Raw genomic sequence first — 13,063 nt, 5'->3', positions numbered from 1 at the left:
TATCAGAGCATGCTCAACCTTTCCAGTAAAATTTCCTTCTGTACAAGACAGATTTGGGAAGACAAAAGAGCAAGTACCAAAGAGCCTCATTCTCCAAACCCTAATTAAGGCACTGATTTACAAGGTTTGGGAAAGTTTCCTGGATTTGGAGTTATTTGGGATACTTTCCATGCATTTTTTACTAACTGTAAGATGCATATGAATTCTGAGGAGTAGTCACTGGCACTGAGGACATCTCTTTCTCATTATAATTCTCATCAATTGTCATGTATGGGGGGGGGGTCCTAAACATCTGAAAAGAATTATTTTTTTTAAAGAAGAACTAAATGCAGTTTTATCTACATGACTAACATGAAAATTGTGAACAGACTCAAATAACTTCAGGAGCACATGCAGGCGCTAAGACACGGGAAATATGAAAAGAATAGAAACTACAAACCATGATAATGGGATATAATCTCACCTAAACATTCAGCTACAGTCATGCTACCATCAGTAAAAGCACAACTCTCATAAGCTCCCCCATTTAACTGCAGTTATAATAGTATGTAAATTTGTATGTAAATAAGTGAACGGTAGAGAAATCCATGTTAAGAGTGACAGAGCCCATATCCAGATTTCCCTCAAAACTCTTATTCCTTGTCTTCCTTTCCCTTCTCCTGAGAATAATAAAAGGTGCTATTGTCCATTGCATTTCATCCATCAATTTTATCTCCCTTTCAAGTTAAGCTCACTGTGATGCTGGCTACAAGTGCTCTTTGAAGATCCTCTTCTTCATTTCCAAGATCCCCCCCACTGCTTCCACTCAACTGAAAGCAGCTGCAGCCACCTCCAGCGACCTCTCCCTGCCAAAGCTCTGAAGTAATACTCCCTCTTCCTTCTGTCAAAGGTTTGGTGGCTGTGCTAAAGTAATAATTAATCTCTGCTGATTGATCACCTCTAATGGCAAGAGAAAAGTAACCTTTGTAGAGCAATATTACTGTATTCCCATATTCACTGCAAATCTGATCTCAAGAATCCTCTTAAACAAAAAGGAAGCTATTAAAAAAATTTAACTTTGAAAAGAAGCCCCATGTCATCACAAGCCTTAAAAAAAAAAAGAAGCATTTTTGATTTACCATTCATCAGTTACATTGTCATCTATTTAAAAGTCATTGTCCACATGTATCCTTTTTCAAACTAGTGACAGATGCAAGAGTTAAAACAATAACTCCATATTCTTCTGAATCAAATACCTAGTATTTTTTCACAGTTACCGTGTTCAAATACTCTATTTTCATAAACTGTTAATTCATTTTTGAATAGCAGCCAAGAATATACTAGAGCTTTTTACCATTCTCTTTTCATGCTGGAGGAGCAGGTAGAGGGAAGAAATTATCTGAATTAAAAAATACTATAAATTTCAGGTTACAAATTTAAATTCTTAAATCCAATGAAAAACAACCTATAAATTTTTCTCTACCCCTTTGACCTCAGATTGAAAGATCTGAAGTCTCTATTTCTTCTGACTTTGAGCACGCGATGAGTAATACCAACAGCACTGGTGATGCCCCTTTGCAGCCTGGCTGCTCTGCTGTGCATTACTGAAACACTGCAGTGCTAATTACAGTCCTGCCATCCTGTAGCTCATCCTCACAGCATGCTCTAGATATTAGAATCACAAACAGCCTGAAACATGCCCAAAAAAAATTGAAGAGAGATCACTACATGAGCTGTATCTCACCATATTGTCTTCATGAGAGAACAAACAAGAGAAAATCTAGAATGCACCCAGTTTACACAGGTCTCAGAAGAGGAAGAATGAGAAACAAAAGCAAAGAAACACTTTCCTAGGGTAATATTACAGAATTGCTGTGCAGGATGCTTCTCAAATGGCAGAAATTTCTTTACCTTAGGGTCCCCTTACATGTAAAGCCAATGCAGATATATCTGCACAGCCAGAAGCAGCACTCGGTCTATTAGTCGCTATGGGAGAAGCCAGCGGAGTCTCACTTTCCTAGCCCACTGATCTCAGTCAAACCATACTCTTCTCTACACCACAGCAGGCAACAAAACCTGGCCTCCCCTTGAAAGGCTCCTGAACTTCCTGGTTCCTCAACTGTGAGAGCAAGCCCTGTCCCACACAGCAAAGGTACAGACAAGCTAGCACAATGAGAGTCATGGGTACAACCACCAGTGCCCTGCACTGCTCTGGGACACGCCAACCATCATGATCACAAACTATACAAAAGCTGAAGCATAACTATTCTCCAGCAAGAGGAACCAACTTCCCATGGACACGGGAACCCTACGCTACCATTAAATGGTACTTAACAGTCCTCTTCTAAATAAATCACTAACAACCAGCACAACTCATCAAATCTCTTTTTTTGATTTAAAGAAGAAAAAAATCCCAAGCAGAACTTTACTCCTGCTCAAAGAGGAGCAACTTTAGAAACTACATGAAAAATAGTGCTTTTGTTATGAATTTGTACCACTGATGGCCCTCTGCTACTATGGCAACAGATGGCAGAACAAACTCATGAAGTGGACAGCCTCAGAAGAAAGACTCTGAAACAAGCACTCAGAGACAAACAGGGTAACATGCCAAAAGGAACCATGAGCATGGAGAACATGGTTTCCACCTTCAAAACTTTAGTAATTTGACAAGGCAGTAGGTTATAAACGTTAGGTTTTATTTTACCCTTCCTTTTATCAACCTCACATGAACAACATCATCCCTTCAACAGTAGCCATTTGAATTTGCCAGCTAAGGACCCCAGCCAGTATTGCCCCAAGTGCAAATCATCATTCACGTGCACAAGTAATCCTGACTGTGTCATCTTAGCTACATCCACTGGGTGGCAGGTGGAGGCAACTGACCTGAAACACAGGTTAGACAACACAAAACAGTTCCTACAGTTGTTACAAGGCAGTAAAAAATTATCCAACCCGATTCAGGCAGAACACACAGAGCAGATTGATCTGTGCAGGATTAGTCGAACTGAAGCAATCAATCTCAAAGCAAATCTCTGCAATTCTTGTTCTTCCATTGAAGACTTCTACATCCTTTCAAAACAAGGTGGGACATGCAAAGTTCGAATCTCTTGACACCTTTTACCACACAGGATTAAGTCAACCAACGGGAATCAGTACTGACAGCATGTGTTGCTTCCCATGTCACACTGCTCCTGTCTGTGCCATTCCAGTGGCCAGTACAACCAGCTAGTTCTTCCCATTGGTGCTTTTCACTTTCCCTCATATTTAAGGTAATGAAAGTTGCTGCATTACACACAGAAAACCAACACATTAGCTTTCCTTTCACTAAGCCAATTAGGGGCACTGGAGGGGTCCAAAAAACAGTCAGTCGTATGAGAGAGCTGACAGAAGCAGCATAATTATTTTGGCTTCTATTCTCCTACAGTAGCTTTTCTTAGAAGCAAGAGATTTAATCATACTGTACCTGCACAGCTATAGCCTAAGCAGACTACCGAGTGCAATTCACCTGACTCCACACCAGAAACACATCTCTACACACGCATTTGTCGTTCCAGAGGTCCCGAGGCACCCACTCTATTGATTTCAGGGAGTACCAAGTACACGTGCGGATCAGAAAAGGACAGAGGTAAGGAGAGGCACAGGTCTTTTCCTAGCTCTTCTGCTGATGCTCAGCACGCCTGTGATTTTTTTCTGTAACATGGTTCACATTCCCTGATCCAAGCATAGTGCAAACAGTGGAACGAGAAACACCAGTGGCAAGCGTTTTCCCTGTTTTAACCTAGCCCTGGCCTGAGTTGATAGCTTACAGGCTAGGAAATGCCATTGCTCTGAGAACTACCATTACTGGCCGTGGAGCTTCACAGGAACACAACATTAACAAGGCCTTCTAATCCCATAGATACTTGGTACCTCACCTCATGCATTTGGTAAATAAGTTCATCAACACGTGCAAAGCATTTAAAGCTCCCCAGATGAATTCCCCAGTTCATGTTCTCAGCTAAGCATCGCAGACAAGAAATGCTTTGCACGTCTTAAATATACTGCAAATCTTTCCTTCCTAGAGGCAAACCGAGCTGCTCATAACAAAATTGACCAAATTCCTCCCTCCGATGCTTCCTGTCTTGTGTGGAAACCTCGTGGCAGGCCACAGCAAAGGGAACACATAATGGGTAGTACCAGCTGGGTTCAAAGTATAGAGATGCAGGTCTACCCCATCTTATTCCTCAGTCCTTGAATATTAAAATCATAGGTAATCTGCTAAGCGAGAACTTCCATATAAGCACTGGAAAAGCAACAGTAGGAAGTTTGAAGACTCACAGTCACACGAACAGCTATTTAAAACTGTAGCATTTAAGCAGATTACGGCTTCACTTACTCAGTATCTTATGACCAAGTCATCTGAAGAACTCTCATCTCTAGCTGCCCTAATTATAAATAAATTATAGCCTAATAATTATGTTTTGCCCATTCCAAAAATGGAATAATCTGATTCTTTACAAAATCAGAAAATTTTAACAATGAAAACTTTCTACAAATTAGGACAAAAAACAATAGGAAAAAATCTGCCAACTAACAAGCCCCTTCTTCATACTTCTGGTTTGTTCTACCAGTTAGATCCTCCGACATACAGGTTAAGGTCACATCCAGGTTCATGCTCTGGCAAGCTTGTGACAGTTACATAATCCCTTTTAAAGACAAACAGAAATCTTAGAATCTAATATCATTGTTACTGCTACCTAAAATAAATAAATAAATTGAGAGTGTGGTTTCAATGTATTGTAAAGTAACCATAAAGCAAGAACAGTTTGACTCTCTCTTGCCCTCAGCAAGTTTCACTCACTGTAGCACTGACCTTTCACAACATAGTGAAAACTAACACAAGAATTTCTCCTACTGTTACAAGTCTCCCCACAGGTCTCAAATAAGGGTCTTTAACAGGAGAAAAAAAACATAGCATACATCTCTCTCACAACTGACTATCACATTCTTCTGCGTGGCAGGAACCCAAATTAAATTTACAACTCTGACTGTGATTCATTCCTCTTGTAGGACCTAGACGCCCCTACTGTAGACGCTGCTTATGTCAGACCCCAGTATTCATCATCAAGACTAAGGCATATACGTTTGTTCCCTTTCAAGCTGGAAGGAGAAAACATTTCTTCCTCTTAAAAGGGTAGTGATATGGTATCCAATAGCAAAGTGGCTTGGGCACGCACAGATGTTGTGGGATCTACAAGTTGCACATCCACCCAAATTAGAAGGGATTCAAACCCACACGTCCTACCTCTGAGGAGAGTGCCCCCCATCTCATGCTTTAGCGGGAAGGATAGTCCTAATTCCACTTGAAGGGTTTCCCCTCTGCAAAGAGGAACGAACCTGAGACTCACTGAACCAAAGAACTGCTGTTCTGCACCTCGACTGAGGGGCTCACCTGATGGAGAAAAGAGCTGAATGCCACCCACGCCATAAAGACCATGGCAGCGAACAAAAAAGGAGGAAAATTTAATTAACGGCGTTTGTGCAAGCAAAAGAGTGAGGTAAATATCAAATTGTTCTCCCTTGCTGATGCAGAGATAGTTTCCACCACTCACTGTGAATTCTTGAGGCCAGCTGCTGACATTTGTCATTGAACTACTGCATTTTCATCTTTTAAAAACAAGATTTCTTCTCCTGTTTTGCTCTTTGAAAGGCCTGGAAAAGCTAGTCATCTGGCAGCTTCATCAACCTCCCAGCCACCCAATTTACAGATAAACCCCTTATAACAGGTCCAAGTCTTTTCACAGAATCCACCTCTCAAAAGCAAGTTGCAGGAGTGCCAAACCATGACTTAGAGTAGTCTTGAAAAAAGTACAGCTAAGGTATTTTTTGGTTGGTTGGTTTTTAAAAACTCCTAGCTGCTGAAGGCATGATTACATGAGAGAGTGTTTTCTTCTTCAAATAAAATTGGAGGATCCGTGCTCATGAAAGTAAGTCTGGACATATGACCCAAATGTATGCTCTTAACACTCAAAAGACAACTAAAATTCTGATTTTTCTCATCCAATTTTGTTATTTTTAGGACACTATTTTCTGGCTACCATTTTGTGCCAGGGACTAACCAACACAAGGAAAAAAGAGTCCTTTCCCCATACAAGCTATGTGCTAAATAGAGAAAAAAACAAGAAACATGAGGATTACCCCCACTGAAGAGAGGAACAATTGAGGCCAAAAGACTCAGTGATTTACAATAATAAGCAGTAAGTGTATTGCTGACTGAGCCCAGAGCTCAATACTTTTTTAAGATTATGCTTACCATCTTCTTAGAAATTATTTAAGTGATATTAAATATTACTAAGAAGAAATCGATATTAGAATTAATTACCATGACCACAGAAACAGATTTTAGCATTACTCAAGATCAGGAAAAACAAAACCAAATCCTTGATAATAAGAGCCAATGACCATCAGCAAAGTCCTCCTGAACTCTCCTAAGACAGCTGGAGACTCTCTCAGTCAAACCCTGTGTGAAAAGCCTCATCATCTCCAGGAACCAGCTTTGAACGATTTGGCTAGGAGTGGCATTTTACTGAAATCCTGCTTACTGATCTCTCAAACATTTGCTAATTTGTCTCACCTTGTTTTGCCTTTTTTTTTTTTTAATAAGAAATGCACATGTATTCTTAACAAATCAACATACTATAAGCACCTAGAAAGCAAACATACACACATTTGTAAAGTTATATGGCAATATATTACTAGTTTACTACCACATATCTAAAGTGTATGATTTATACTTTACGGATAACAAGTAGGCAAAGCTGCACGTGGTTATACATATTTACAGCATAAAGTACTTACAAAGGACTAATTTAAAATCTGCAAGACACAAATACAGGATTACTGCAGCGTGAAACAAATTCAGTAAAACTTATTTAAAATGCTCCACACCTTCTTCTATGGTAAAGAGAACAGATACCGTTACAGTGTAAAATAAGGGTGTAATCAACACATTTAATTTTTGCCTGTTTAAATTCTGATTTAAAAGTTCACTAAGCAATACATACATATAATGTACCAGTTCTCATCTGTGATGAATAGTATTTTATAGTAATAGCTTTTACACATCAAAAACCCACAAGAAACTTGAAATCATACACCCGAGGGTCTAAAATGAAGAACGAATCACTAAGGCAGCAAATTAGGCTGGTTCCCATTTGGCCTGCAGTCCCTGACCAACAGGATAAACAAACCACATCAATAAAAAACTCCAGCAGCACCCACTCACCCAGCAAAGAGCCGATGAAGATGACGATTTGCACGGTGGTGGTGAAATGCCGGTAGGTCTGCTCTTCGCCATGCTCCTCGCTCTCCGGGGCACCGGTCTCACTGCTGTTCCCACCCTGCCACACCATCTGCCCAGCCGAGGCGTTCCTCATCTCCAGAGCGCTGCTGGCAGCCTGGAACGGGGCGTGCTGGCTTTCGTTCCTCGAGATCCAGCTTTTGTCGTACCCCATGGCGAGGTTCCTGCCGTCCTTGCTGCCCCCTAATAGCCACAGGTTATTATGGAGCCTTTAATGACTGAACAGAGCCCACAGGCAAAAAGGTGCTTCTGAGGATAAAGCCCCGTCTCTGACACTTGGAGGCATCTTCACCACATTTCTGTGTCCCAGAAAGCAGGGTTGGCTTTTTACGTTTCCACCTCGTAAATCATGATAGCCGGTACAGAAAAGCAGAAAATAAAGCAGGCTCCTCCTTGCCATTAGCTGTCCCATATTTCCTCCTTCACAGACCACAGCGTTTCCTCAGCACGTTTTACTGCAATAAACGTGAGTGAGGAGATGACAATCCACACAGCGGCTCATCTTCCCAACCCCGCCAGAAGGTCACCTCGTGCCTGCGGGCCCCCTGTACATCAACACCGGGTTGGGAAAGTTGGTGGACCACCACCTCTGTCCCCCCGCTCCACTCTCGGCCTCGGGGTTAAGCTTTTCTCACAGCCCTGAGAAGTGAAGGACACCTCTGTCCCCCAGCGCATCTCCTAGTGCTCCCTTCCCTCCTCCTGGGGCGAGACGTGGCTCCGTCCCTCCTTGCTCTGCCCCACACTGGACGCCAAGAAGACCCTTACACAGCGTCCAGAGAGGTAAATGACTGCTCAATGGCTTCCACTGTGCTCTCGGGGGAAATTAATTTGCTTTTGAATCCCAAGGCGGGGGGCACTCGAGCCTCCAACGAACCAAAAACCCTCCGTATGATGAAGCTCCGCGGCTCGCTCCGAGCGCGGCCCGCAGCCAGCGCGGCGGCCGGTGACTCCCCTGCTCCCCTTACGTTCCCCGACATCCCGCCCCGGCCGCCGCTGCCCGCCGCCCCGCCACTCCACACCGCGGACGGCCCACAAGCTCCGCCGCCCGCGGTAAGCGGCGGCCCGGCGGGACGGGGCGGAGCGGGGCGCCCACATCCCGCCTCCGCCGCGTTCCCCAGGGGCGGGGATGGGCGGGGGCTGCGGGGCCGCCATCTTGCGCGGGAGGCCGGGGGCGGGGAGCGGCTTCAGCGAGGGGCGGGCCTGGCGGGGAGCGGGGAGCGTCTCGTCCTCGGGAGGTCGGCGGCGGCTGCGATCCAGAATGTCTAAACAGGTCCGTAATTTTGAGGGCAGAATTTCAGAAGACAGTGCTAGCTTCTAGATTGATATACTGTTTATTAAAATATATGTATTTTTATACATAATTTTCCAGGAAAGCTCCTCTATAGGCATAAAAAGTTTGGGTTTTAATTGTGCAAAAAGTGTGTATCCACATAGCGGTTACACAGTTGCCTTTAATGTAAAGATTTTAGGAGGGCAGCTAGATAAAAAGCCTAAGAAGTTTTTTCAGCCATTGGCCGGCAGATCTGGAAGCGGCCCCTGGAAGAAGATCTGCCCATCGGTGTCACCCCAGCACGGCAAGGCCTTCTCAGCGACCCCAGACCAACAAAATGCATTTCTGTGGCATGGGTCCTGCCTCCTGGGAGCTCGGATGATCCAGAGAAAGTTGGGTGCTCTGCCCAGGGTTCACAGACATCTGCAGACCACAGGGAAAGGGGCACTGCCACTGCCCTGTTCCACCACAGGCGCCGGGGCTGTTGGCCAAACCTCCCCTTGTGCCTCCCTGCTTCTGGGCCCTGTATCCTCTTCTCTCACTCCTCTGGGAGCCCAAGTTTCCCAGCTCGCTGGGCTCTTTTCTAGTAATTCATGTCTCTTCCCCACTCCCAGTCTGGCCCCAGGCTCTCACCCACCTACCCTTTCCTATGCCAGCCCCTTCACCTTGTCCAGCCAGTCCCATGTTCTTCCCATCTCCCCCAGGCAACAGCAGCTTCCACCGTGGTTTCCCCTCATCTTAATTTCCTGGGACTCCCAAAGTGGCATCGTCCTCCTTTTGGTCCCTCAACATTCACGTGGCTGTTTTGGCCAGTCTCTGTGACCAGGCTCTGACCTCCTCCCCTTCACCTCCCTACCACCTGCAAGGTGCTGCTCACACAGCTCCTCTTTCCAGGAACCCTTCCCCTCTTAGGATCCTCACCTCCGCTCACCATGCACAGGGGGAAGTGAAAATTTAATGATGTGAGAGTGTGCTTTAATGTTGTGGGACATGAGTCTTCAATTTTTTTGGAAGGGAAGCCTCTATCCAGATGCAGTCTGGCACATGTTCAGGGTAGGTGGACTCTTCAGTCATGTTGACCATACTCCAGTAAATCTGTGCAGAGCATGTGAATGCTTACCTTTTTTTTTTTTTCTCCCCAAATCTTATGATTTGGTTTACCTTATGCAGGTTTTTACAAGGCTAGTGAGCAAAGCAACAGCACTGAAAAAGGTTGTTTCTTCCCCTTCACCCATCAAATTTTCACACTTCAGCTGGGGTACAAGACTTTTTAAATTAAATCCTCATAATGTTTGTATTATGATTTTCTTTTTCTCTGGCTTTCTTCTTGGAAACAATGAATCATTGTAGAAGAAATTAAGAGCAAGAAAATTAAATAGCCTGAGGTAGACATCTGGACTAGAACATTTCATCCCAACTGGTTTAAATTTTGCCAAGTCACGAAGAATGGGAACTGTCGGGCAGGTTTAACAATGCTTAATGTTACATGACCCACCCATCATTACACAATGGAACACGGGAGAAGTTTCACACGTGCTGGGCTGCGTGCCCCACACAAAACCCCATAATTTCTGTTAAAGGAAATTTTACCGAAGCTTCTTAATTACTTACTGCATTTTCAAATTGGCCATTCTTGCTGTGTCTTTGTGTGGGAGAGAAGATGAATCTGTGGCCTAGAAACTTTTCTTTCTAGTCTTAAACACAGAGACACTATACAAATTTCTAGATGAGCGTACCCAGCTGCAGCAGTGGGTCAAACGTAGCAGTTACTTCTGAGAAGGTGCAAGAAACGAGCCGACAATTAGAGTCCCCCCACTCACATTTAACCGTGCAAAAGGAGATCTTTGTTGTTGTTAGACAAACACTACACAGCTTTGCTCATGCATTTCCTACCAAAAAAAAAAAAAGAAAAAAAAAGGCAGAAAAATGCTACCCCTAAAGGCACATTCCAGGCACTCCCAGGCATGGTAAGGAACAGAGAACAGCATCGGAACAGTGATAGTTTAAGATTTGGTTAGATACTAATGCCATTACAGAACTACCAGTTAGTAGATAAGTTATAATCCTAGCTGGGACCATAATAATTATGGAAAGGTAAATGAAAGTATGCATTTAACAAGTTTTCAATTTCAGAAGGACAAACTGATGGCTATAGAAATTATTCATTAGAGTAAGTCCCTCCTTGAGTGGTCTACTTATAACAAAAAGTCTGTACTTGAAGGTCAGGCAGTAAAGTGAAGGTCTCCGAAACTCCACTGATCTAAATCTTGTAAGTAAAAGAGAAGCATCGAAAGATTTGTCATGCAATTACAAAAGTAAAGAAAAATTGAGTGCAGTATACTGCAACACCAGAGATTGAAAATAATGCAAGTATGGCTCTGAAACTTATTTTGCTTGTTTTCAATTAAAAGGATGGAATTTCCCTATCTTTAGGTGAAAGATAATATAACTAATGGGCATCCTGGTGTGAACACGACTAGGTCTAAGGCGTAAGGAAAACTCCAAGATTCAGTTCATTCAGTTTCAGTGGACCACGCTCGTTTCCTACATTTCCCAACAAATAAAATCACCCACATACACATAGCCTATGGCTGCACGGTAGCAAGCTACAGACTAGCCCGGCATTTTTCTTTGCCTGGGGATTACACACCTGATAGATAAAACTTTGTGTGCATGAGTTTACTTGAGGTTTTTTCATTAAAGGTGAGCGGGGCTCGGTGGCGGGGGTGGGCAATACGCCCCGCTCCCTTACCGGGTAGCGGAGCCCCAGACAGGCCGCCGGGAGCCGTCCCGTCCACGTCCCTGCACGCCCCGGGGCTACCGGCGCCGAGGCCGCCGCCAGCCCCTCGCCACACGGCTCCTGCGAGGGCCGCGGCACCGGCCCCTCCCGCAGCCGGTGTTACCGCAGGCACCACCAGGCCCGAGGCGCGGCCGGCCGGCCCCAGCGCCCCGGCTCCTCCTCCCGCCGCCGCCGCGGAGGCGGTGCTGGGGAGCGCGGCCGCCGCTGGGCCGGCAGCACTTCCACGGTGGCAGAGCGGCGGGTCCGCCCGCCATGGCTGCCGCCCGCCCCCGCCCGGGGAGCTGACATGGCCCGGGCCAGCGCCGCGCAGCAGCTGCCGGCGGAGGTGGCCGCCGAGCCGCCGGAGAGCTACCAGCTGCGGCAAGAGAACGAGCTCCAGGTGCTGGAGTCCATTTACGGGCAGGACTTCCAGGATCTACGGCAGAACCAGGCCTGGAAGGTAGCGACCGGGGCCCCCGCAGCCGGCCCGCTGCCTGCGTGGAGCCGGGAGGCCGCCGGGGCCCCCACAGGGCTGTCCGCCCCCGTCCCTTCTCTGTCCTCTTCGCCAGGGAGGCAGAGCCTCTCCTTCCCCTCCCCGCCAGGCCAAGGGGGAGCAGCAGGAGGCAGAGCGGGTCCTTGTCACCTGCGGGGCTGGGTGGTGGCGCCCAGGGCTGCGGGCGGGCGGCGGGAACGTCGCCGGTGCTTTCTCCCTGCTGTCAAGTCCCTTTATGTCTTGCCTGGCGCATCTCGGCCTCTCGCTGTTGGCCCCGTGTCCTCCCCCGCTTCGGCGGGCAGCCCTGTAACTGCCCGCCTTTGCCATTAATCCTCTCGGTCGATTCGCGCTGTGCCTGTAACTTGCGTTTTAATTAATTGTCAGGTTTGTTTTGTAAATTGCTTCTTAATTCATCCCTTAACCAACAAATTACATACCTGCTTAATTAATTCATCTCATCGGCACACATGTTGCTGATCTTTGCATATTTATTATATGCTGTGGTTTACTCAAATTGTAGCTGTTTTCATGAGAACCTAATACTTTAACTTTCATTTTTATAGTTGGTTTTTTATTTGTTTCTGGTTGTTTGTTTTTTTTAATTACAACTAATTAATGCTCAGGTCTAGTACTTGTTACTCTTTTCCGTTTTTCTTTTGTGTCCACATTGTCTAATTGAGAATTTTTTTCTGGCTGCATCTGTGGCGGTTTTCCTGTACCTGGAGGTACTTGGTCACTCTCTTCAGTTCCTCAAGTTCACTGTTACGGTCATCTCTGTTTACGTTCTTTGGTCTTTTTGTTTCTACAAAATGTCCTAGCCCACGCTGTCATTTTCTGCTATAAACCGGAACTTCAAATTCTTGCTGAAGCCTGTGACTATTTTTTGTTGGTTGCAGTTTTGAGGTTTTGTTGTGGTTTGGTTTTTTGGTTTGTGTTTTTTTTGTTTTGTTTTTTTTTTTTGCATAGAGTGCATGTGAATGCTCTTAGTAATTTGGTAGGTTTCCAGAAGTGTTGCAGATCTCACTCCCTATTAAATTCATACTTTACATCCTCTTGACTTAACCTGTTCTTTTACCTGTTGGAAATGCAAAGGGAAAATAAAGGGGGTAGTGACCATCTTTTATCCTGTTCCCATATTTGTTATTCCGTGTGGTCTTATTCCTTACTTGTTTGTCGTGTTGCTAAGGTCTGGGTTGTTTTGTG

General features: G+C 45.1%; 2 protein-coding genes across 2 annotated transcripts in view; one reads left to right on the top strand and one right to left on the bottom strand.

The window, feature by feature from the left end:
- Positions 1 to 7,472, bottom strand: part of GPR176 (G protein-coupled receptor 176) — a 40,839-nt gene extending 33,367 nt beyond the window's left edge. Inside the window, exon 1 of the mRNA XM_074149733.1 lies at positions 7,244 to 7,472. Within this exon, the coding sequence (XP_074005834.1) occupies positions 7,244 to 7,472 (229 nt within the window). The remainder of the gene's footprint in view (positions 1 to 7,243) is intronic.
- A 4,118-nt stretch (positions 7,473 to 11,590) lies between these two features.
- The window catches only part of EIF2AK4 (eukaryotic translation initiation factor 2 alpha kinase 4), a 41,673-nt gene continuing 40,200 nt past the window's right edge, over positions 11,591 to 13,063 (top strand). Inside the window, exon 1 of the mRNA XM_074149833.1 lies at positions 11,591 to 11,827. Within this exon, the coding sequence (XP_074005934.1) occupies positions 11,675 to 11,827 (153 nt within the window). The 5' untranslated portion in view covers positions 11,591 to 11,674. The remainder of the gene's footprint in view (positions 11,828 to 13,063) is intronic.

Source organism: Numenius arquata, chromosome 6, assembly GCF_964106895.1.
Source record: "Numenius arquata chromosome 6, bNumArq3.hap1.1, whole genome shotgun sequence".
NCBI classification, from domain to species: domain Eukaryota; kingdom Metazoa; phylum Chordata; class Aves; order Charadriiformes; family Scolopacidae; genus Numenius; species Numenius arquata.
Note: the sequence above shows the minus strand (reverse complement) of the source record. Positions and strands in the feature narration are given on the sequence as shown.